Source organism: Anneissia japonica, unplaced genomic scaffold, assembly GCF_011630105.1.
Source record: "Anneissia japonica isolate Jap-2015-1 unplaced genomic scaffold, ASM1163010v1 scaffold287981_len1045443_cov154, whole genome shotgun sequence".
In the NCBI taxonomy this organism is placed as follows: Eukaryota; Metazoa; Echinodermata; class Crinoidea; order Comatulida; family Comatulidae; genus Anneissia; species Anneissia japonica.
In genome coordinates, this window is record NW_022695194.1 from 905,547 (window position 1) to 931,103 (window position 25,557).

Genomic DNA, 25,557 nt, shown 5'->3' on the forward strand with positions numbered 1-25,557 from the left:
TTGTCACGTGAGACGTGAGATCGAAGAGACGTAAGCCGTATCTCGTGCGAGCACTGACCTTCGACACTAATGAGTTAGAAACATGAAAACTAAAACATACGTTGCTCAAAAGTGAAAATGGCAGTTTTTGAGAAAAAGAAATCTACAAGAGTGACACTTGATGATACTGTTCCATTGACATGTTTGATTGAGGCGGCTCAGAATGTTCAAACACATACGGTAAGTACAGTATGACGGTATGACTGTTATTATGACACCCTCTTTTGACTTACGGTAACCCGGGCTCTGCCAATCTCTTCCCGGTAAGCGTAGGCTAGGTAGTGAGCGTAGGCTAGGCCTACACTACTAACCAAAATAATAAATATTCAACATTCAGCGTTTTGTGAATCGTCCTTATGTTAGGCCTAGGCCATAACTAAAGTAGGACCAGGGCTTAGCCTTTGGGCTGTCTAGCCTAGCTAGGCCTACTAGACATGACAAAAAGCTCAAAATATAAATTAAAAAATCTTTTACACTTTGCAAACTGTGCATGGATTTCTTTGCACAGTTTGAAATCTAGGTACTACAAACAAGGCTCTGCACGGTTTGCAAACTGTGCAATAAGGAGAATGCTGCACAGTTTTAAAATAAACTGACAATTTGCAAACTGTTTAGGGGGTTAGGGCTAGGCCCTAGGCCTACTCGCTCGTGCACATTTTAATCAAATCCGGGTCGTTTCAGCCGGGAGTTGATTCGGCCTTTTTGTTTTTGGGCAGAAACGACTCGGGGTAGTCCTAAACGACATACAGATCATTTCGGTTGCGTCATATTCTTTATGCATTTCTGTTGTGTTTTATCAAAAGAAGCCTGATACAGCCATTAACATGTCTGCCTATGTATTTATAAATTATAAATTATAAATTATATTTTACTACATTTCCATTTATTTGTGTATTTTATAAACATAAACTTTATGAATTAATATAAAAGAAGCTTACAATGTGTATAAGTAATTATAAAAATATTGATAATTGTATGGAAAATATAAATATGAAAATAATACCATATTTTTATTTTTTATTTTGTATTATTAATATTATAAACAGAACAAATTTGGTAATATGTAAATGGAAACAACAATTGTTATCATTTGGTTAAGGGAGCGTCGCCAAATTATCCTACCGCGGTAAGCCTTAATCTACCGCACCGCGGTAGACACAAGGCTGTATATGCAGAAAATTTGCATATCACATTGCATACAAGTCTACCGCGATAGATAGAAACTGCCTTAGGGTGTAACCTTAGAACCAAGGACATCAACCTATCAACCTAGTTCTTTAGTAAACAGATTGTGATTAAATAATTACTGAAGTGTGCTCATGACATGATATCGACATATCAAAAGTTACCCTCATGCAAAATAAAATGGTGAGATTTATCTTAAACTTAGGACCGAGATCTCATATTGGACACAAGGAACTTGATAGTATAGGTCTGTTAAACATCCAAGACAGAGTTGCTCAAATAAAATTTAACACTGTACTTAAAATAATAAACTCCCGGGCTCCAAATTACCTTTCAGATAAATTCATTAGGGTCAACAGTCAACATTCAGTGGTAGGGTTATAATTCTCTGATCTCTTTGTCTCTTTTGCCTCCCAAGATTTTCTCGTTGTTTTTGTTACATGTTCTCAGGACCCCAATGGAAATAAATCTATGTAATTGATTTTTTGGGCTATCCTGATCATAATCAACACTTTTCATGTCTTTTTTAAAAATTTCAATCTTCATATTCTTTATTCATCCCAGATGGGGCAATTCTTAAAAATTGGACTGAAAAAAATCATAAACAAATTTTAACAATTTTTACGAGACTTTATCCAGATTTTCTCTATTGTAAATTTGTTAAGAAACATCTTGTAAGTTTTAATTGTAATTATCTTAATAAAACATTTTATTCTTGATGTTTTAATATTTATCCTTAATCATTTTTAACCTTTTTCCTTTGACCTTTTGCGATTTGAACGTTTTTCTCATCCTCTTTGTCCTTGTTCCTCCTTGAATTTTATGTCTGTACTGTTTGTTGATTATTGATCGAATAAATGAATGAATGAAGCATATTGGAATTTGTTATTGATACCTTTCACTTGATACTAAACTTGTTGAATATTTCAAACTTGGTTTCAACATAGACCTAAATGGGTTTACTAACTATTGATAGATTATTGGTCATTCTAAAGTGACACCCCTGGACAATTGGACATTAACATTTCCCCCTCCATAATTGACAGTTTTGAGCCAAAGTCATGAAGTTTGTAATATATCTTAATTAGCAACTTTTTGGTAAACAAGTTATTAAGTCATAGAGAAAGAATTGCTCTATGATCCAATCAGAAACTCTAAAAGTATGGGGTGACTTAATCTTGACACACCCCCAGTACCTTGAGTATAATAGGCAAACACCCCACGTCACTTGATCAGTAGAAGTATCAGACGAACAGTACAGCAGACAGAGAGAGTTCAGAGATTAAGAGCTGACTCCACTCTAAACGTTCTTTAACATCTGAGAAACCTGGAGTTAGTCAATTGTAATTATGTACAGTAGTATAGAGTTACCGTTAATGCTGAATAGAAGCTTTGCAGTGTACAAAAAGGAACTGTGTTATCTACTCATTAAAAGTCACTAACCAACCACCTCCTAATATTTCATTAGATGAAAACTACAACATTTTCCTCGTCAATTTAAATTCACCCTCATATTGAGAGTATCTGTATGTGTCTGTTATGTTGTAGTTAAGATTGGTGGCGCTGCACTGCAGCTACTGTGGGTCCCCCCAGGAGCCCAGCCGGAATTTCCGATTTCCTATTACAATGAAGCCCAATAAAGAATTAAATTATTTATTAACGTATTTCCGGTTGTAGGCCCAGTAATTAGAAATTGGTATGAGCATCTAGTGGATACTTGTATAGTAAACATCTCCCAATTACGAACCTCCCAATTACAAACTTTCGATTTTATGAACCCAATTTGCACTGATGATGTTTTTACAAACGATAGTTTTAAACTACAAAAACACTTAAAATCGTATTTAAAAGTCTTTAAAAATAATACAAAATATTAGGAAAGAAAACATATAAAGTGACATAAAACTATTTAAATTTAAAGCAAGAAATAACGATCGTTTTCAACCGAGATACATTACAATTGAGCTGTGCATGCCTGATCAGGCATACTGTACAACAGTAAATCTCACTTTTTTTTCACTGGGGGCACTATTATGAAGAGAAACACTACAGTAGTTCTGTCCAATTATTTGGTCATGTTTTCATTTGGAAATCATTTTAAATGAATACTTCACAGTGAGCACATGTAATTTTGGCTTCTGTAAAGTATTATTTTGTAGCAGAAAACAGTAAAATCAAAGTAATTTTTTGTGACAAAATTTTGCTCCTACGGCAAGGCTTAGACCTATCTAGCCCTATACTTTGTAACATAGGCCTAGGCCAAACCTCAGCACACTGAGATACTATGAAAATTCGAACTCTCTGAATTACGAATTTTCGAACTCTGTTTGGATGGAGGTGTACGTAGTTGAAAGATGTTATTGTACATACTACAATGATGTAGTATAGTTTGGACTAGTAGTAGCTCGTTCAGTGAATTTCTTTTCCCCTAAGTGTCTCTTCGTGTCTGTGCTTCCCTGAAACCAAAACCAACAACTCTCGTTGTCCACCACTAGTATGCGGCATTGAAAAGTTGCTTATATTTTTGAGTTGTGAATAACCAGAAAATGCAAGGAAATTCACAAAAAAACACAGTCATATTTAACTGTGTAATAAATTGACAGTGTAATATTATTTTATGTACACTTTGCACTCAAATCAATCAATCAATGTTTTCAAAACATATCTTCTATATTAAAGTATTTCATCAACAGTTTAGCAAAAGCCACTAACACAACTGATACATTTTGTGTTGGTTTTTCTATCAATTCAGAAAAATGCTTCCTACCAAATGTGCATCAAAAACTAATGTTATTGTATTAAACTTATTATAAACATTGAAACCCAAAAATGGTCAAACTATCACTTCATAATATTTTCTTGAATATTTCAAATTGACCTAGAGTACAACACACTTTTTTTTTTGTCACGACACCACATTTTGCTAAAATGTAATTTGTTTCTTTTAATTTTTTAGGATTATGTCATCAGAGTCCAGAGGGGCCCTGCTCCTGAAAATAACTGGCAGGTAAAGCAATTTTTATCAAAATAATATTTATTTTTATATGTTATATTTTATTTGAATGAAATGCATGAATCTATTAATTACCATTTTCACATTGTGTTGTAATGTATAAGAGTCAAACTAAATACTGCCTTGATTGGAGTCAAAAAACCCCTAGGAAGAAAACATTTAATAAAAATGTGTTAATGTTGAATACATCGTGTTTGCCCTGATGGATCTTTCACTCAGGGATGTAGTTATGTGGATGGGACCACGCAGCCTTAAAGTTTGCCACCTAGTCTAAAGCAAATTTCATGGACCTCCACCCAATCTTATTAACCCACTTTTTCATCCTTAAAATCCACTCTTATTAATTAGAGTTTACCCATTGTTATCATACAGCTACCCTAGAAATATCAATCACTCACCTTAATATTTCTTTAGCTGCAACCCTGTTCGCTAAAGCTCCTCCCCTTTTAATAGGCATTTTTTTTTTTGACTACGCGGCCAGTCTACTACGAACTAATAGAGTGTAACAGACATCTGCGCATGCTCACAAACCTTACTGGCTAAATCAGCGTTGTGACAGCTTCCGCGACTACCGCAATTTCTGAATTTGGCGTAGTGGCGACTACCCTAATATTGACCAATCAGATCACCAGATTGTTTGGCAAACTGCTGGTAACTTTTTTGTTGGGGGTTGCGATTTTCATCGCATCCGCGATCGAGCATTGTTCGTTCAATAATGAATCAATTATTAAAACAAGTGAGTAAATAAATGTTTTATAAAGGCCTATTTATATACATACAATAAATGAGGAATTTTGGAATAGCCACAACATATAATTAGGTAAATCAGTGGATAGTGAAAAAAGGGGCCTCTTAGCCTTAGGCCTAGGCTAGCCCAGCCTTGTCAGGGAGGGTGGATTTCGGTTAGGAGAAAACACATTATCTGGTGCCCCTAGCTAGGGCATCTGCGCCCATGATGTTGTGTATCAAGCCTTGCTATATACTGTACCTCTGTTTTAAAATGTTATGTATATTTATTTGTACATCATCGTTGCATTAATTGGCAAATTGCCTGAGCAGGCCTGACACCCCTTTTCTCCCGGTTCCCGACTCTCTTGACACCTAGGCTAGGCCTAGCCTGTATGCCAACAGTGAAACATCACTCAGAGTTTTCTGGAAACTTTTATTTTGTATTTGACTAATGTTATTATTCACATTTCTTTTTTCAAATATAAAACAAGGGAACATTGTTCCCTGGTAATAAAACCATGGTCGACTAACTCCTCTCGGTAGGCCTACGTATGTGTGGTGCGTCGTCGTAGTCGCCTTAGAAAAACGAAAACAGCTCTTGGTGTAGTACGCGAACAGTGTCTTGGCGTTGCCGTCACGGTCCATTAGTTCGTAGTAGACTGGCCGCGTAGTCAAAACGAAAAATGCCTATTGTTGCTAGGGCACCACAAAATGGCAGCATTAATGTATAATGCAAACACAAGCATTTTGTGTGACAAATAAGATGTCAGTTGTTATGTTTGTTTACAATAGAGAACAGGTCCTTTAGAAGTTGAAGGGTTTGAGTCTGATACGGTCTAGATGTATTCTTTGTGTTAGTTAAAGAAATTCTATTCACATTGTTACTCCAGCCTGGAGTGGTTAACTAGTGTAGTATTGTAGTAATAGACCGATTCCCCTAGGTTGGTCCTGTGACGTATAGTGGGTATAAATTGTAAAAAGGCAGCGCGTGTGTGACGCTTGGTAAAATTGGAAAACATGTAGCCTTTTGGGAGTGTTTTTGCAGTACAGCACTTTTGATGTTTGAATAATGTTGGTTGGAATGTAAGCTATACCAAATTCATTGGAAATTGATCTTGAGAATTTTGCCATAATGAGTTGCTAATGCTCCAAAAGATACTACCTAGATTCTAAGAAATCTAGGCTTAGGCCCCTGCATGCCTATGGCCTGTTTAGGTATGCATCAGAGTCTTCCATCCACAAACTGTGATTTTGACACACTATAAATTTTAGGCTAGATAAGGTTTTACAAAGGATCACATAAATTCCTCAGCATACAAAGCACAGACTACTACTTAAGATTTTCGTTTAGAAATACTTGTCAATAAACACTGGAAAATAGCTTGTTTTAGAGTATCATTTACCCCTATTTCTTCTTTCTTTTTTTTAGGGGAAGGTTGGATAACCCCCATTTCTGCCTAGAACTGCCCCAATTTGATTCATTGGAAGGAGTGAAGTATATGTTAATAATGAGAAACACAAGCATGGTGTTATAAGACAAACATCATATATTAAAGCCTTATTTCTCTGCAGATAAATAGAAGATACAGTGACTTCGTGACTTTAAATGATTGCCTTAAGATTACTGGAATCGAATTCCCATTACCGCCCAAGAGGATGTTCGGCAACATGGAGCGCGAGTTCATTGCAGAACGGCAGGCCGGATTGCAGAATTACTTGAATATGCTGCTACGAAACCATATGGTCGCGACCAACTTCATCGTTTGCAAGTTTCTAGATCCGTCAAGTTACCCAACAGATCTTCATGGTAATGAAACCCTTTCTAAAAATTTGTTTCAAAAGATATTTGCTTCAGGAAACTCAATCAGAAATGATGCCTTGCCCAAAATTGGCATGGCCCTGGGCTGAATACTCAGTACTGCACATCCCCAAATACCAGTGGCAGATTCAAAGGGGGGAGGAGCCAGCTCCCACCCCTAATTTTTTTTCAAAATTGTAAAAAAAATAGAGAAAAAAAAAAATTACATTCAAAATTCAAGTCTGAGAATGCCATTTCTGGCCTTCTAGAGGTGACCTCAGCCCCAACTATGGTGGGGCTGCGGTGGTACCTTCCATCTCTCAGAGTTCCTTCCTGGGCCATCTCTATTTCAAATTCCTGGATCTGCCATTGAATACATGTTAGAAAGATTAAAAAAAAAAATATGTACAGTACTGAATGTGTATGTTTTTTAGTGTTAATTTATAAAAAAAAATAAAAATATTTAGGCACACAACACATCCACCAAGGATTGTCAATAGTGAATATCACTGTCCTACAAAACACATACGATGATTTACACAAACTCAGTCTCAATATGGGAGACAACAATTATGACAGGAATTAAACCCACGACCCTGAAACTGGAGGGCATGCATCTTAATCACCAAAATAAACTAAATTTGTACTTAGCAATAAAGACGTTTCAAGATTAATTACAGAAATGATGGAAATGAAAGTTGCCAAATAGAAAATTTTATTGTCCAATGCGGATAGCTAAGATATTTGCCTTCCAATCCTAGCGTTCTGGGAAGACAAGCATCTTGTATGCCCAACTTGTGCCTAAATTGGGCCCACTTTGTAACCTTGCAGTACTTTCGAGGGGGGGAAAATGAAAGGCACACACACCCACCCACTTTCTTTTTAAGATATTAAAAATTTCATATCAAACCTTGAGCATTTTTGTCAAAAGTAATAGAAAAAAAGACATTAAGTTTAAATGTTTAACTCATGCACAAGAACTAGCATTTTTAACAACATACAGTACTAAAAAATTTGAGCATATGAGGAATTTATGTGGATAAAAATTTGACCTTTTACCAAATTTTAGTTTCCGGACCACTCAGAGAGTTACAAGACACAATACATGTTTTTTTGGTTCTGTCACCAACAATTCGCACGTACGCCTTTTAAATAATTTTTTTTTGGAACCAGATCAGGAAGTTTTTAGACTACTATCAATATGATACCGGTAACCTTACATGACAGAGTGGCTATTGGAGTTTTTTGGTTGTAAATCTTGCCATAAAAGATCCATTGTGGTTTTTTTTCCCATTAGTATAATGCACATAAAGTAAATAATGGTTGAACTCAAGAGCCTACAATTGACTACTGTATGGTAGAATATTTAACAATTATTAATATTAACACACAATAAGGTTATCATTAACAACCGTGATTAAGTGTAGGCTTTAAGAATTTTTAATATTACACTGAGGCTATGTTCTCACACGGCTGCTGCTAACTGTTAGCTGCCGTGCGTCCATACGAGAAAATCCCGATCAGGATACCAAAATTATGATGATCGAATCACTGGCCAATAAGAAAGTAGAAATTGTAAATGCATACATGTGATTGGTTGATGATAAAAACGCGCTCAACTTGCTAACTGATAGCTCTTGCTAACCGTTAGCGGTATCCAAATAGTGCTAACCTATCGGGCGTTCTCACGCAGGTGCTAACGATTAGCGCTAACGGTTAACTCCCGATACGATACTAGGGCTCTCGTGAGAACCAGGCTACAATAAGGTTATCATTAACAACTGTGATAGTGTAGGCTTTAAGAATTCTTAAATTTTTAGCACTTAGTATGAAGTCCCTCTATCTATTGACTACCTCCAATGCTATAATTTCAAATAAATACCGTTTATTGTTAGGTCATGTACAGACTCAAAATTTATTAAAAAAGAATTATTATTATTTTAAATTTTTAATTATATTGAAGATTGTTTATTTAATTTGTCCACACACATCAAATCATATACAATTAAACATACAATATAGGTAAAATTACTTAAATAATATAAAAATAAACATGTGCATGGATGGAGATCAAATAAGTTTTCAAATTTTTGGTAAAACCATTTGCTAAAGTACAGTAAGAACACCAAATTTATCTTTATTTTTTTACCTTCCTCTTACTATCTTCAAAACAATAAGTTCGCGAAACAAGGTATGAAAAAAGTCTTGCCTAATGTGTTGAATGTGTTCAGCTGTTAAGTAAATACTTTGAACTGCAGTGATCATGATAAGTATGACTGCCCAGCTGGGGTTAAGGACGTCATTAACCTCTAATTTGCAATTTCCATTATTGAACAATCCTGCAGTCTTCCTATTACTTCCCTTTGTGGTGGAGTATCAACAAAACTATGGTGTCCTCAGAAGCCTACACCTTAGTCAATATCCGTAACACTTGTTGTAATTTCCGAAAGATCATTAAATTTTTTTGGCTATTCTATAGATCATTTTAGTGAAATTTGAAAGGAAAATTTCCAATAATCTGGCAATTACCACTAGGGGACTTCTAGAGGCCTACACACTTCGCGCTACGTAGTTACTAGTATGCGCGCGTCACTCTATTTAGCAATAGCTAGCTGCTCAGGCTAGTATAGGCCGCTGGAAGTTTCCTAGACTTTGGTGGTGCTGTTTCAAAATAGACCTAATACAGTGGTCTAATCATAGAGAAAATAGATGAGAGATTAGCAAGTATTTCATTTATGTGTTATGTCAAAATATTTTTGCAAATAACTTATTTTTAACATTACATGTAGCCATTTATGACTATATACTGTATGTGTAACTAAAAAAATAATTTTTTTAATTTTATTAATTTTTTTTATTTTTTATATAATTTGTCATTATTCATGTAGGCTAAGGATTTCTAATACTGAAGTTAATCACTATAATGTGATAATAATAATAATAATAATAATAATAATAATAATAATAGTGTAGTGTAGCGGCGATAATGATAATACTAATAGGTATTATAATAATAATAATAATAATAATAGTAAATAATAATAATGCTTCACTTATAGACTACCACAGTCGTGTCGTTGTGCCTCTGTTGTCAACAGACGTTGGTTACCGTTCATTACACCTGAATGATGATGATGCTTTCTGGAATAGGCATTTTAAAATCTAATATTTTACCATCAGAATGTACGAAAAACACAAAAGCTTGCATTATATTAGTAATATCATTCAAAACACATTTAATCAACAATTAGAATTTAAAAAGAAACAGTAGGATACAACATCTGAATAATTACGTTAGAAATTGGGATCAATGGTTTGTCAGTGGCGCAAATGGCGTCCGGTTGAACGCATTTTGCAGTGATAGCAACGAAGTAGTATCACGTGGTATTGTGACGTAAAAACTGTAGTACTCTATAGAGCACATATTATGGAGACCTATTTGCTTGAGACCTCTTAAGCTTCATTTTCATACAATTTGTACACGCTATCACTGACAGCTTTTGGTGATGCTGATTGGTCGGTCGAATTGGGGGGAGGGCCTTCCCGATTGCGTCGGAGAGGCTGCCCCAACAACGATTGCACTGAAAACACAGGAGACATTGTAGCGATTTTAAGGAAAACCCTGCTTTATGTAGAGCATCTTGTGTGTATGTTTGTCTTGTGATGGGATTGCCACTTTGAAGAGTGATTAAGTTCACTGTTTGGCATGTCCTTGGCCCTAGTAGTGCCTAAAACTGAATAAAATAAAAAAAAAAGACCAAAATTAGTTTCTCTGTTCAATAAAAGCCTAAATTTAGCTAACTTGTATGTTATTTGCATCATCAACATTGGCTGGTGGTAATTAGTTTTACTTGCATTGAAATCATCTGACTAGCAAAAAGAAAAAAAAAACAAAAAAAACTACTTGATCAATAAAACAATAATTTTTTTCAAGTTGTATCTTCTGGGATGTTATAAATGTTAATAACATTTGATAATTGTATTAATGAACTTTCGTCAATTTAATAACATATGATTGTATTTGTTTACATTTAATAAGACTTTACACTAGAGTTTATGTTAACAATTGTTAATAATTGTTTTATGTGATGACAATATTTAAATTAAATAAAATTTCTCTTGCAGAGGTTGCTCTCCAACATGTTTCCATGTTTTTCCGGTCGGAGCCTCACTGGGAAGTTGTGGAACCGTTAAAGGATATTGGATGGCGGCTAAGGAAGAGTTACTTCTTAGTGAGACCTAAAGATCAACCCAAAGTAAAACAAGTTCTGGCATGGGTAAGTAAGTGTGAGTCAAAGGTCTTATAATAATAGATAACGTATAACGTAACGTAAAAGATAGCGTATAAAAAGAAGCATTAGAAGTAATTGTAATTGAGTGAGGGAGTCCTACTTTTTACTGTGGTGGTTGTTCCAGATTTTGCACGTAAAGCATAGATGTCAAAGTTCAAAAGTAATTGTAATTGCGGGATGGCATTCTACGCTGCATTGTTACTGAATTTGCACGCAGAAATCGGGGAAAACGCTATCTTGTGATTATAAGATGTTTGGTGCGAGTTGTAGCTGATGTAAAGAAACACTATGCTGACATCATTCAACAATATCTTGGGATGAAATGAACTGGAGCATTGGGGTTGATGTTCCTACGATTCAGATAACGTAAAACCTCGAATAGAAGACCTGAGTTTCTTACTGAGATGGTCTCTTTTTCGAGATGGGCTTATTTTCAAGGCTACTTTTGCAAAGTAAAATGGCACTTCTTTTTCAAAATGAAAGCTGTAAATTTTTGGAATTGCTACTATTATAAAACAAGAAGTGGGGGCCACTGTAACTTCAGTTTCTATCATAGATTGTATTAACCGGCTTAAAATCACCTAAAGTACAGTAAAGTACTGTATAAACCAAGCGTGTTTTTAATTTATTTTATTTTTTTTGAAATTCATGTACAGTGTCTGTACTGCAAAAGAAGCTTATGCTATCTTGAAAAAAAGCCCATTGTCTTTTTTTTTTTGATGGGCTTCATTTCAAGGCTACGTTTGCAAACTTAAGGAAAAATCTTCAACAAGATGAGCTTTTTCTTGAGAATAAGAAAATTGGGCTTCTATTTGAGATTTTATGGTATGTTCATTGGAACAGTGGTCTTTATCCGAGTAGATCTCTGTTCACTTTAAATTGTTGCTCTGTTCATTGGAACAAACACCTATTCATGTGATTCTTACATTGTAGCTACAGTACAAACCAAATGAATTATTTCCAACTATGCTAAAAAACACCTATTCATTCAGTTCAATATTTATTCGCTTTGAAAGCCATCAATGGGTTTATTATCCACTACAAACATTTAACATAATAACAAATAACATTTACATTCATCTACATGATGTGCAGTACAGTGCATATGGAAGGAAAGAGACGTAAACGTATTAAACACACAATGTCGTATTCAACAACTCATGCGTAAATGTGGCAAACACAAGCCAAACCAGTCACTCATCGCAAATCCTGTTTCAGAGATAATAGCCAAAACATGCTGGAATGTCAACATTTTTGAAATCTAGTTTATTGCACTAAACTGAAATTTATATATTTATATATCATGCTATGCTTGTATTTTCTCCATTTTCAGTGTTAAGACAACAATTTTTAACGATTTGGTGATAGTTTTTGTCTGAGAAATGGACGAAATCATAAACTTTGAATTCTGATTTCTCAAATATTGTTTTTTAAACAGCTATATGTTTAAACTCCTGTAACTTCATAATGAAATGTGTGATTTAAATGAAAACCCTGTATTAATAACTCAAAATCGATTTTTGCAATGAGTGACTGTTTTGGCTTGTCTTTGCCACAATTAGAGATTTAACTTGTGATTGGATGAAAAGAAATGAAAATATATAGAAAATTTAAATAATATTTATTTCATTAGTCATCTTTTTCAAAAGCACTTCATTCAACACAGCCTTGTGTTTCTTCTGTATAAAGAACTCTCTTCTTTATTATCCAAAACAAATTATTTGCTGATGATGTAGTGATCACCTTCGACTGATATTAATTTTTGCGTTTGTGTTAGGGGGACATGTGTGAAAAGAGTAAAATATTCATTTAAATGTTAAGAGAATTTATCATATTAGAGATCAAACATAGTAGATACATAATTTTTGTAACTTAAAAACATCTAACAATTTCAATTTCTTAAACAAAGGTAGAAATACTGAATTCACTATTTTTACAATTAAAGAAGTACTTGAAAATCTGGATACCTAAAGTATTTTAATACAATTAAATTTAAAATTAACAAGCACATTAAGAGATTTCATCTGCAAGGTAGTTTTATTTATGTCGATCTCATCGTAGAGAGACCTATTGCGACAGAAAATTTCATTTGGTGTTTAATTTTTTTCAGCTGCCAGGTTTGTCACGACAAAGTATGAAACGCTGCAGCTGCAAATGAGGCCGCTAAAGAACTAGCTCATTGTGTTATTAATAGATTGATTACCAGTTTAATACTAGCAATTAGTATCGAATTGCAAAAGATTTGACTGTTCTGTTTTTGCATATATGCGAATGTAATGAAAAAGAATGTACTACCGCGAGCCCTATTATAATTTGAATCCGATGCAAATACCGTTCCAAATTCAAACAAGCGTTCTTCACTAGTAGCATGTGTTCGATACGAACAACTTTTTCATTCTTTTGTAGAATGCCCTCTAAATTGTTGTAGTAAGGAATGTCGGACCTCCTGCAGTTTTACTCTTTTTTGATACCAGGCATTAAGTGACTATTATTGAGTTTTTAGTTCATTTTAATGGTAAATACTGTAATTTATTGACTACAGCAAAATAAAGGATGTATCTGTACATTTTGATAAGTAATATCTCAATGTTGATGCAATGTACTGTAATCAGTAGGATGCCATTTGAGTAATTGATTAAAGCTATTATGACCCCAAAGGCGCACCATACATAATACTGTGGCCAAACTGATCATAGACCAATATCATACCGCTTGTGTAGTCTACAATCTCTTTTTAACAGTTACAGGTGGATTAGCGATATATCCCCTATGGATAGGACATTAACAGATCTATTAATAAAGTCTTGACTGTGCATTAACTAATATTATTTATATGTTTAGTATTACAGTAATGGCAACAAATTTCATAGACAGATGTTCATTACTAATATTTTATGCATTGTGACAAAAATAATATTTAAAAAAAAAACCAAAAAAAACCCAACAATATGGTTAGGTGTGATTAGAGTTAGCAATAGAAGTAGTAAATACTATAATTCATTGAGTATAGAAATTGTATGTAACATAACTTTTTATTTTACTCAAATGAAGTTTAATTGATATTAATACTTAATAAATTGTTTTTGATAACTTTTTTTATTGGTTAATTTACAGGCTAAACCAAAGTTTCACTTTTTGAGAAAATATTGCAAACCAAAGTCTTTCACAGAATTCAATTTAATGAACATTAAAACATATGGTAGACAGATACTTGAGGTAAGCATCATTGCCTATATTTTTGCCTAATTTTTTTGTTGGTTTTCACAATTGACCTTGGAGAAGGTATATCTCCACTGAAGGTTGAGGAGCAGTTTGGGGGGCTACAAATTAGTGCCTTGTACAGGATTGGCATGTGTTGATGTGCAAAGGTAGACTAACTGGGGTCAGGGGGCAGAGTCGTTGGATCTTAACTTTGGATTTTGCATTACTTCGGCAACTTAAACAGTCAAATTTCTTGTTTTCATTTTATACGTTTCAATATATATTATCAACTTCTGTTTTTATTACTTTTAATCTATAGGCATTGAAGTTCCTACATGAGAAAGGCCTTCCATATGGCCACTTGCATGCATCGAATGTGATGTTAGAAGGCAACACCTGTCGACTTCTCGATATTGAAAACAGTCTGCTTGGATTACCATCATATTATAGGATGTATTTTACTCAATTTAAAAAGATTAATGTGAGTATGTAATTTGATTTTTTTGTTAGGATCTGCACAGATGTATAAAGCTATAGCGACCTTTGGCCATTTAACAAATAACATATACTCTCTGAGTCATTTATATATCTTTATTATTTTGTATTATAGATTATATATATTTTTGAATTTGATTTATTTGTGGTGGTGAGACAATTAAATAAATTTCAATATGTCTGAAGACTCGAATAAATCTTTTTAACTGTTATCACTCACTACACTCGACGGTCGTCAGTTGACGCGATTCTATAGAGAACAAAACGTTACAATGAGCGTGCAGTGGATCGTTTCTAATGACAATCTGTTCAGCCTGCCACTGACAATCAGCGGATGGCGTCGCGTCGTCTAGCGCTCACAGGTAATGGAGTTTTGACTCGCTGTATGACGCTGTTTGTACCTGCTTTAGAGAACTTGTGCTACAATTATCTTCATTTTGTTGTTGTTGATATTTTTTAACGTATTTCTTAGACAACGGAAGCAATTGATGTTTACTGCTTTGGTCATTTGCTCTTTGAAATGGTGTTTGGTGAGCAGCTCAACGGAGCTTCAAAAGACAACTTCCCGCACACAACTCCACCGTCTATTAGTAAGTAATAGGTTTATCATACTATTGCATATTTTGTTGGTACTGTAATGTCACTAGTGTTTGGTTTATTTTATTTCATTTTTTCATTTCATTTCTTTAGGCACGAGCGCCAAGGATATGCCAGTGAACTTAATCAATATCCTAGGTGGCATATCCATTAAACAACAAGGAAATGATTGGACCAGTACACCGGGGTAGCCCCATACTCTTCTCGAAGGATGTACAGAACAGGTCCTTTAGAACTTGAAGGGTTTGAGTCTGATACGGTCAGACACAAATGCGTACACTAGGCCTACGGTTTAAAGTCCTTATCCAAAAAGACTTGTTCCACCACTGGAACCATTGGCGAGTGAGCTGTACGAACCAGCACCGATATTATAGCTGAAGGTTACGTTCCCCTGATTTAACCGCCAGGCCAATCAACTCGCCTCAATTTTAGCAGATAAGATGAATAATTAATGTTTTTTTCCTCTTTTTTTCTATTTCATAAAGGAATTAGAAATTTTAGCTGCTCCTGGGGGTCCTACAGGAGCCCCTTTGCAGCACTTACTTATTCCCCCTAACTCTTAGCGATGGTTGTTTGACTTTAAACGAGCATCGGCAGAACAAACAGAAGCTGGAAAATTACATCTAAACCAACACTCAACATAAATTCCTTCACTACAACTAAATATTTAATACATAGCTTCTTCCCTTTTAGTATATACTTCTATTGTTGTTTTATTTCATTGACCTGTCAATGGATTTTGATTATGCCATATTTTTTGTTAGAAAAATAAAAAATAAAGTAATGTTAATTCTTTATTTTCCACATTTCCAGAATCTGTTTTGGAATCAATATTAAATACAGAATCTTGTAAAACTAAGCTACCCAGTATAGATGAGCTGATTGACAATCCGTAAGTTAGAGTGGTATTTACTTTTTTTAAAAACTGGTTGGGCAAGAGGTTGTGTGGGGTAGAGAGTTGGGATTATGGCCAATTCTTACAGACATCAAGCCGTATTTAAGATTCACTCCTTGCAAATCTTCTTTCCGGAGATAATGGCCAAAACATGCGGAAATGTCAATTTTTTAGAAAATCTATTTTATTGCACTAAACTAACCTTTGTATCTATACATCATGCTGTGTTGTTATTTTCCCCATTTTCAATGTTAAAATAACTTTTTTTAACTATTTGGTGATGGTTTCTACCCGAGAATTGCCTGAGATGGAAAAATTTGAAGGGTGATTTCTCAAATACTGTTCTTTAAACAGATGGTTGGAACTCTTGTAACTTCATAACAAAATGTCGGATTTAAATGATTCTTTTACCATTTAATAGCTCACATCACTCTTTTATCCTGTATTGATAATTAAGAATCGATTTTTATGTGATGAGTTGCTGGTTTGGCTTGTCTTTGCCACATATTCATTGAGATTTTTTTTTGTCAGATTAAGAAAATACAAAAATATTAAGTCTATTGTGGATAGTTACATGGATGACCGGATATTTTCCATTTCTTTGGAATTCACCTAATGAATAATGAATTATCTGACCCAGGTGTTGCATATAATTTACATAAATAAAAAAAGTCAATTTGCATAAATACACAATGCCAAGAAGGATCTTAAGTGAGATATTTCAGCATCTGTAGGTGTTATACAGCTAAGCATCCAAAGTAAGGAGAAACAGTGGGATTGCAGAGCATTTTACTCATAGTGTGGTAACCAACCTAAAATATCCCCTCCCCCCTAGTCTCCCCACAGTGCATGACTATAAATAATTTATAGTGAGTAGAGTTCGCCTGCTAGGGAAAATAGCACTGTTGATACTTTGATAAATCTTCCAAAAGATTGAGAAAAGGACTAGGTTATAAGCCAACCTTATTTTTCAGGTTATTTAGTGATGTAACAATGCCAGGAGGAGACCGTCCGCAATTTAGAATTCCAAGCAAACTTAAAGAACCCCTCAAGGCTTGCAAAGAAAATGGAATTGAAAAACGATTGAAAGAAGAACAGAAACAGGTCAGTTGTACGTTTTATCGACCCAATCTTGAAACCCACATGTACAAATTTTCATTCAGAATCAGAATGAAAAGAAAGGAAACGATTAAGTGAAAGAAAGCAGTCCTCAGTTCTGTTTTTTAATGTATGTTCTTTTGTGATTTGTCTGGAAACAAGTGTAAATGAAATAAATTGAACAATATCAATATATTTTGTATCTGTAACTTTCGCACTAACAGAACACTGTAAAAACCTCGAGTGGAAGCCCAATGGGCTTAATCTCGAGAAGAAGACCCTCTTTAGTATGCAAAATTATCCTCGAAAAGTTTTCAAGCCCATTGCTTCTTTTCAAGGTAGTACAGTACATACACTGTACATGAATATACAAAAGTTAAAAGTTTAGGTGATTTAATTCCAGTTAATACACTCCATGATACAGATTAGTGTTACATTGGACCTATTTATTTTTTTATAGTAGTAATTACCAAAAATTACCGCATTCATTTTGAAAATAAGCCCCCTCTTTGCTTCGCAAAAAAAGTAGCCTCAAAAGGAAGCCCATCTTGAAAAGAAGCTCATCCAAAGTTCACAAAAAAAAAAAAAAAAAACCCATTCAAAGTTTAAAAAAAAAAGAATCCCAGGGCTTCAATTTGAGCTTTTACGGCATGTTTCAACCTTTAGCAACTCAGGACACCTCAGAAGACAAATCAGAGTGTCCCAAGATGTCATAGAGTGTTACATGTACTTACTTTCACACTACACAAACCTGGTTTACAAGTTGTTACTATTTGCAAAATAGTGCCAGTGTGAAAAGGGTATAAATGTATTGAAAAACAAGTGAGCTAGACATGGGGTTGTTTTGTACACATTTCAGAGTTTTGGAACTTACATTTAATAACAAAATCGTTGCCCACAGATTTCATCGTACAGAAGGTTATCAAAAGCCCACGCCCACCACAATTCAGCCGAAGAGAAAAAGAAACGAAAAAAGGTGTCCATGAAGAAAAGGATGTCGGAGCAAACATTATCAGAAGACAGGTTATCGCCTGGCGTAACGAGTAACGGTACAACTAGTCCAACATCCAATGGAGGTACGCTGATAAATTTAATGTTAAAGCATGAACATTTTAAATATGTTACTTCATTATACTTGCCAGAGTAGTGGAGAACTTATCTTTTATATTTATTATTTGTTTTAACTTTAAAACTTATTTTAAATGGCCTTCTTAGAGTTGTCAGGGCGCCGTCGCAGATCATTGGAACGACCCAAAACGATCTCAAATGACATCCACAGCGATCGAATCGTCAAAAGAACGATTGAGGTCATGAATGATGAATTCCATGCTGGGTCGAGGGACTTTGAATTACTTGCCAGTGGTCAGCGATGCCGTACTGTCAATGTTAGAAAGGCTGGATTTTCAAAAAAACTTATGTCCTGCAGCTATCAGGCTGTTGAATGATCAAATGTTATTTTTCCTGGATTATGTTCTTGTTATTGATTTTTTTTTTGTTTTTGAGATATGTGATTGTTTCTGTAAATTAAGTGGCCATTATATTACGCAATTCCAATGTTGTTCAACAAATGGCAAATAAATCTAATTGGATTGAAATAATTGGAGTGAAGGTTCAGTTATCACCTGAAAAAAAGGTTGTATTTTTGTTGTTTACTTTTTATATTATATTCTTATAAACAAAATGGCCGCCACATTATTCCACACAGAATTTGTTTATGAATGTATTAATTTTATTCTATTTAAAAAATTTTTTTAATAGGTTCAGGGTCCACCTCTCCATCCAGTGCTCCAACATCACCTGCTAGTTCCACCACATCACCAGGTATGTCAAATATTGTACATTTTACCTGTTATTATCATTGTGTTGTCACCTATGTTCATGTTCGTATTCTTATAGATTTATGCTATTTAGTATTGTAGTATGTGCTGTATATAGTAATGCATATCTTACATAGTCTTCAGATTTGATCACTAATAGTGTACTTGTGTGGTAGAAGTGTGTTAAGTGAAAAATTTAGTCCATAAAACTTTGTCCACGCTAAGTGTGTCTGATTGAACCATATATGGGCATGGTAATGTCATGTCACATCCATATATGGATAAATCACAAGTATTTTTTTACATAAAAGTTGTGGCCAGTGTGTTTTTTTTTTAATATAACAAAAGTTACAATATATCCATGTGTTATTCAAATTCTAATCAGTTTCTTATATTTTGCATGATCCATCATAGACATGTCCACATACCGTAAATTCATAATTAAAATACAGTTGATAAAATGAGAATAGTAAATACTATATACTATATATTATTTATGTACTAAATAAATAGTATTCATATCAATATGAATCGTAATTTGTGTTTTGTTTGTTTTAACACTATAATAATAAAAATATAAAATAATAATATATAATATATAATAATAATAATAATATATAATATATATAATAATGATAATATATATATTATTATTATTACTATACAAGTTATTCAAACCAACTATACTCTATTCAGACCTTAGCTACAATATCAAAGAGGTAGGCTTGGCAGGAAAGGTCCAATCCTGATTATGTAAACAAACCCATTCAACGGATGAGAGTAGCATTGCCCAATTACTGCCACTGGTCAGGGAAATTCTGCAGTGATTTTGCCGCAAAAAGACCGCAAATAAGACCAACAAAAAAAAAAAAATTGAGTTGGCCACGTTTTTTTGGGAAAATAAAAAAAAAAAGGGTAGGTTGGTAGGAATACTTTTTTTTCCAACAACCAAAAATGTGTTTACGCCTAAAAAGTGGAAAATACGCAATAAATATAACAATTTTGGATTCGCATCTCCTACCATCCAGCAAGATAGGCTAGACTTGGGCCCCGCTAGCCTGGCCAAGGCTATTCCAGCTTTATTTGCTCATAAAAAAAAATGTTCGATGGACTCAAGAAAAAAAAGAAAGCTAAAATACCGACTCGGTTGGGAATTGGCTAACACAATAATTTTTTTCTTATTTGACCTAATTGCTACCTGTAGAACCAAATGCAATGAAAATGTTATCTGAATAGTGTATTTATCTGATTGCTGACACTGTATACTCTGTACATGCTATAAAGTTTTCAGATGACAGATATCTTTGATTTGATGATGTCATACAAAACCCATATATGGGTATTTGTCTCATAAAATTTAATAGTGTAAACACACCTTAACTTGATATTGGGTACACACCTTTGCAGATATTGTGCATGATAATATTGGGATGCTATTATAGTCAAATAACTTTATATTTATCAGATACTGATTCTTGGTGGTTGAGTTTCAAATACTTTAATTCAAATTTATATGTTATTTTTTGGGTTTCTTGTCTCTTTGTTTATTTTATTGTGTATTGTAGTATTTTAATGTTTTTTTGAGACGAATAAATGAAATGAAAATGAATTTATTATTATTATTAATTATTATTATTATTATGTTTTTTTTCTTATTATTATTTAAAATTTTTAATTCAATGAGCATCAGCATGTTTTAGAAAGAATTATATTTTTTGTGTAGATAACATTTAAAGTGACACCTACTGATAATAAAAATGTTTCTTGATTTTTATGAAGTGTTTTTAATCTATAGAGTATAATAATTAACCAGCATACAATTTGTTTCTCTTTCTGAATAACATTAAGATAACATTGATGTTTTTTAATCACTTGTTGCATTGCAGAAAATCTCGATAACACAACTGAAGCCAAAATTTGAAGGCTGAGTTGATCGAAGCTTTCTATTAGGTTGATAACAAAAATGTTTCTTGAATTTTAATGTGTTTTTAATCAATTTAGCATAGCATACATAGAACTTGTTTCACATTGTGAATAACATTAATATAACATTGATGTTTTTTATCACCTGTTGAATTGCAGAGAATCTTGATAACACAACAGAAGCCGAGATTTGAAGGCTGAGTTGATCATGGCTTTTTATTAGGTCGGTTATCACATACTTCCGTGCGCCTTGGGTGTTATACGTTGTGTACATGTGTTGTAACCTGTTAACCAATGAAGGATGAAAATTGATCCCATGAATTCAGGGGCGTAGGCTGCGGACGAACCTCCCAATTACCCTTTGCGTCATGGTGGAAAAATTAGTTCCACTAAGAGGGGTAGAATATTAAAAAATAGGGATTTAGTTCTGCATTCTCAATTTTTGCAGCCTTTATCACTCCCCACCCCCTTCCTCCCACACACACACACACACAGAGGCATAAACCAGCCTACCCCCTAGAATTAAAAATATACTGTCTGTGTGTAAGTGAGCTTGAAAAATACAATTTGTATGGCTTGCTTTAAAATTTGCAGCTTTGAATTTATTATTAAAAAAAGATAACATAATTTTTTTTGCCAAGCCACTTAATATAATACATAGCTAATGCTCTCCCAATATTATTTGCTAATAATACCATAGTTTTCTCGGTAATAACCCACCAACTTTGGTTACAACAAATCTTTGGCGTGACTTTTACTCGGATAATCCCTCAATCTGAACAGAACATATCAATGTAATGTAGTTAGATTTACTATATAGAGCTTTATTCTAAAACGGTCTCAAAGCTCTCGTTGTCGTGGACTAGCTGTTACAGTAACTTGCTTTTTCCCTAAGGGTCTCTTCGTGTCCAAGCTATACGGTACCAGCTGCTCTCATCTGTCCACAGCAGGGGCCCATTGGACCTGTACACCCGGGTAACCCTCTACTCATCTCAAAAAATGTACTGGGTTCTTTAAAGTGCACATGAGCCAAATTGTATAATACTGGGCCTACGGTTTATAGTCCTTTTTCGAGAAGACTTGTTCCACCACAGACCATTAGGCGAGCATGCTGTTCAAACCAGCTCCCCTGTCTTAACCACTTGGCGATTCATATCACCAACTTTATACAGATGGTTAATGGTAAATGGTCATCAAAAAGCTAAATTCAATAGTACTGAATGCCCAATTAAAAAGCCAATCTGATTTGTTTATTTGCAAAAATCAGCAAAGCTACCCATTCAAATCATTCCCTGGCCTTTTACGTTGGGGGTGCTTCTATGTAAAGTCAGATGTAAAAAGTAGTTGCGCTTCCACGAGAGGAACTACAGTAAAGCCAAAAAAAATTGTTTATGTTGGCGTAACCCAACTGACCCTAAAGATTTGGCCGACCGTAGACATTTTTATTTACCCAAAATTAAACAACATTAAAAAAAAAAACAATGCAAAAATGACCGGAAATGCATTTTCTTTACAAAAACAGAACTTGTGAGTTGATCCCTAGGCTAGATTAGCCTTGTCCTATGCACACTTCCGTATGTGAGGGGGTGAGTGGTGGCAAAAGAGAAAAAAAATCTGGACCTAATGTACCTACCCTATTTTTTGGGGCCTGTTACGCTAACATAACATTTTTTTTATTAGGCCATGGACCTGTTCAGAGCGTCATTTTAAATTTTACTGGCCACTCAGATTACGCCGTTGCCCCACAAACACAATTATTCCATCTTACTCTCATTTGCAGTTAATAACTTACTTGATACTTTATTAATTATCAATGGAATTTTTTTAATGAATAATTTGAGATTTTAATTTTATCACACAGACAGTATATCTTGAAGCTTAAAGCAGGGCAATCTCTGTGTCTGATGGTCGTCGGCCAACGCGATTCTATAGAGAAAGCAATGTCACGATGTGCGCGCAACAGATCTTTTTTAATGACAGTCTGTTCAGACTGCCACCGACAAGTGGCAGATGGCGTTGCGTTGCCTAACACTCATGGGGAGCGGAGTTTGATTCGTCAGCCGAAGGTTGTGCGACTGTCGTACGGCGCAGTGATTGCTTAACTTTATTATACGGTACTAATTCTGACCAATCTCTGATAATGTGCTCATTGTCAGAATTAACCGGGCAATGCTTACCAAAAACTTAGTAAAGTTAGTCATATTATTCAAAGTCTTGTTTCCATAAAATCGTTACGTGCTATCAGCGACAGTTTTTTTTTTTGTTTGCAACAACACTGATTGGTCGGTAGAATCAGGGAGTGTACCTGATTGTGTCGGGGACACATTCGCAGTGTAATCATGGACCTTTGAATAAGTCCATGGTGTAATAATAGCAGTGAAAACACTGTGACTAGAATGTAGCTATTTTATGGAAACCAGGCGTTTATAAGTATGTGGTACCAGTTGTCCAACATTGTATGATCAGAGTTTGTTCTTCATTTAGAGTAGAAAATTAACATTCTGCTCTAGAATTTTTTTGTTTTTTGTTTTTTTGCAGAACTACTTCCGTTTCTTTCTGTTTTGCCTGCTATATTACCCTACAACTAAAAGCCTTGACCAGACTATCAAATTTGGTTTGACAATAACATGTGACATGCCTAAATATGGTCAAGATGACATCGGATCATGACCATATATAGGCACATCATGACTATATATGGGCATACTTCAATTTTCAGTCGAAAGAAAATTTGATAATCTAGACAGAGAGCTTTTAAACAATTTTATTGTACACTTGGTTTTTAACTTGGGATTTTTTTTTAGTGCATGGTATTTTACTGCATATTCATAACCTCTGCATTTTCCTACCAGTATTTTCTTTATAGGAGAACACTTAAAATTGACGGTGTTTATTTTGATTATGGATTTTTGATCTAAAATCATGTGACAACAGAATAATTAGAAAAAATGAAATTTAAACATTTTAATAATAAAGTAATACTGTTATTTTGTAAATGTATATTGCTAAGTGCATCACCATCGCTATGTAGTTCATATGGTCCAAAAAAGGTTGTAATAAACTCGGGTACTGTATTTTAAATAGAGCCAGAGGGTTTTTTCCCCCTTTATGCTCATGTACGGGGGCAGATTTTGGTTTAAAAAATATAAAATATTATAAATATATAGTACCGCCAAAATGAGATAAAGCAAAGCAGATGAATTGTTGGAAATTCTAACTCTAGTGTTTATCTTGGTAATACTCTCATCTGATTGGTTGTTACCTAATAAAGCGCTTAATTTGCTAAGCGTTATCGGCCGCTAACCAATAACAGATCCTGATCTGCCTCCTCCATTTTGGTGTTTTTTTGCATGTGCTGCGGTGGGTGACGTTTAGGTTAACAGTTAGCGCCTGATCGCAAGATTAGGATGCGTTATTGAGAGCTATGCTGTAACCATTGTCTTATCCTATCTTCAGATTAAAATGCCTTCCTCAAGAAAAACATATGTCACACGATTTGCTTCATAAAACTAAGTCTTATTACGAGGCTTAGGGAATGTAGTCATTTTTGATCGTGAAAAAAGCATTCTAGTTTTTTTTTTGTATGTCACACGATTTGCTTCATAAAACTAAGTCTTATTACGAGGCTTAGGGAATGTAGTCATTTTTGATCGTGAAAAAAGCATTCTAGTTTTTTTTTTTGTACAGGACTTCAACCCACGACCCTGGAAGGGAAAGGAAGCATCTTATTCAAAAAGCCACTGCCTGATTCATATCATACCATATAATTTATTTGTGAATAAAAACATTTAGAATACAATGACAAACACAAAAACTAAGATTGAAAAACATTAATTAATAGAAAAATGTAAAAACAAGTTTACTGTCAGTGAGCTCTCCGTTTTTTTATCTGATTCCTTATGTGTATTGTTGTTTTTTTTTTTTTTTTTCTTAATTTTGTTGCTATTAATATTATGGTTTACTTTTATTATTAATAGTAATATTGTTTAGTATTATTGCAACAGTAATGCTCTTGTATTCATTTATTCATTTCCTTTATTTCAAAGCAAAATGTTAATTAACACCTCATCTTTTTAGTGCATGTTATCTTGGTGTTTTGTTTATATTGTCATTGTTATTATATTAATGGTAACTTCATGTTTTAGTGCATGTTACGTTTAATTGTAATTACTATCACAATTATAGTTTTCTTGTGAACGATCCATATTCTTTGCACCAAATACTGCTATTGTCATTTTTTATATTGTAGAGCATAGAGCTTTTGTACCGACAAATTTTCAATTGTCCTATATGCTGTACTAATAATTAAGACATATGGCATTTTTACAATGTATGTACTGTACACTAACTTCATATACCTGCACAGGTGTAGGCTGTTTTTTTTTTGTTTTTGGGAGGGGTGTGCGAAACGACCTGGGGGTTTAAAAGATGACCATGTGCAACTAGATTCCAACCCATTCCAATGAAAACTTAGC

The 25,557-nt window shown here is 34.2% G+C and overlaps 1 protein-coding gene across 1 annotated transcript in view; it reads left to right on the plus strand.

The window, feature by feature from the left end:
- LOC117101416 (PX domain-containing protein kinase-like protein) overlaps positions 1–25,557 on the plus strand; it is a 30,159-nt gene continuing 4,602 nt past the window's right edge. The window contains exons 1-13 of the mRNA XM_033241395.1: positions 1–219; positions 4,181–4,231; positions 6,539–6,773; positions 10,890–11,062; positions 11,793–11,881; positions 13,063–13,087; positions 14,171–14,272; positions 14,577–14,738; positions 15,225–15,342; positions 16,163–16,241; positions 17,219–17,348; positions 18,244–18,418; positions 19,101–19,163. Coding sequence (XP_033097286.1) covers positions 118–219; positions 4,181–4,231; positions 6,539–6,773; positions 10,890–11,062; positions 11,793–11,881; positions 13,063–13,087; positions 14,171–14,272; positions 14,577–14,738; positions 15,225–15,342; positions 16,163–16,241; positions 17,219–17,348; positions 18,244–18,418; positions 19,101–19,163 — 1,504 coding nt within the window. The 5' untranslated portion in view covers positions 1–117. The remainder of the gene's footprint in view (positions 220–4,180; positions 4,232–6,538; positions 6,774–10,889; positions 11,063–11,792; positions 11,882–13,062; positions 13,088–14,170; positions 14,273–14,576; positions 14,739–15,224; positions 15,343–16,162; positions 16,242–17,218; positions 17,349–18,243; positions 18,419–19,100; positions 19,164–25,557) is intronic.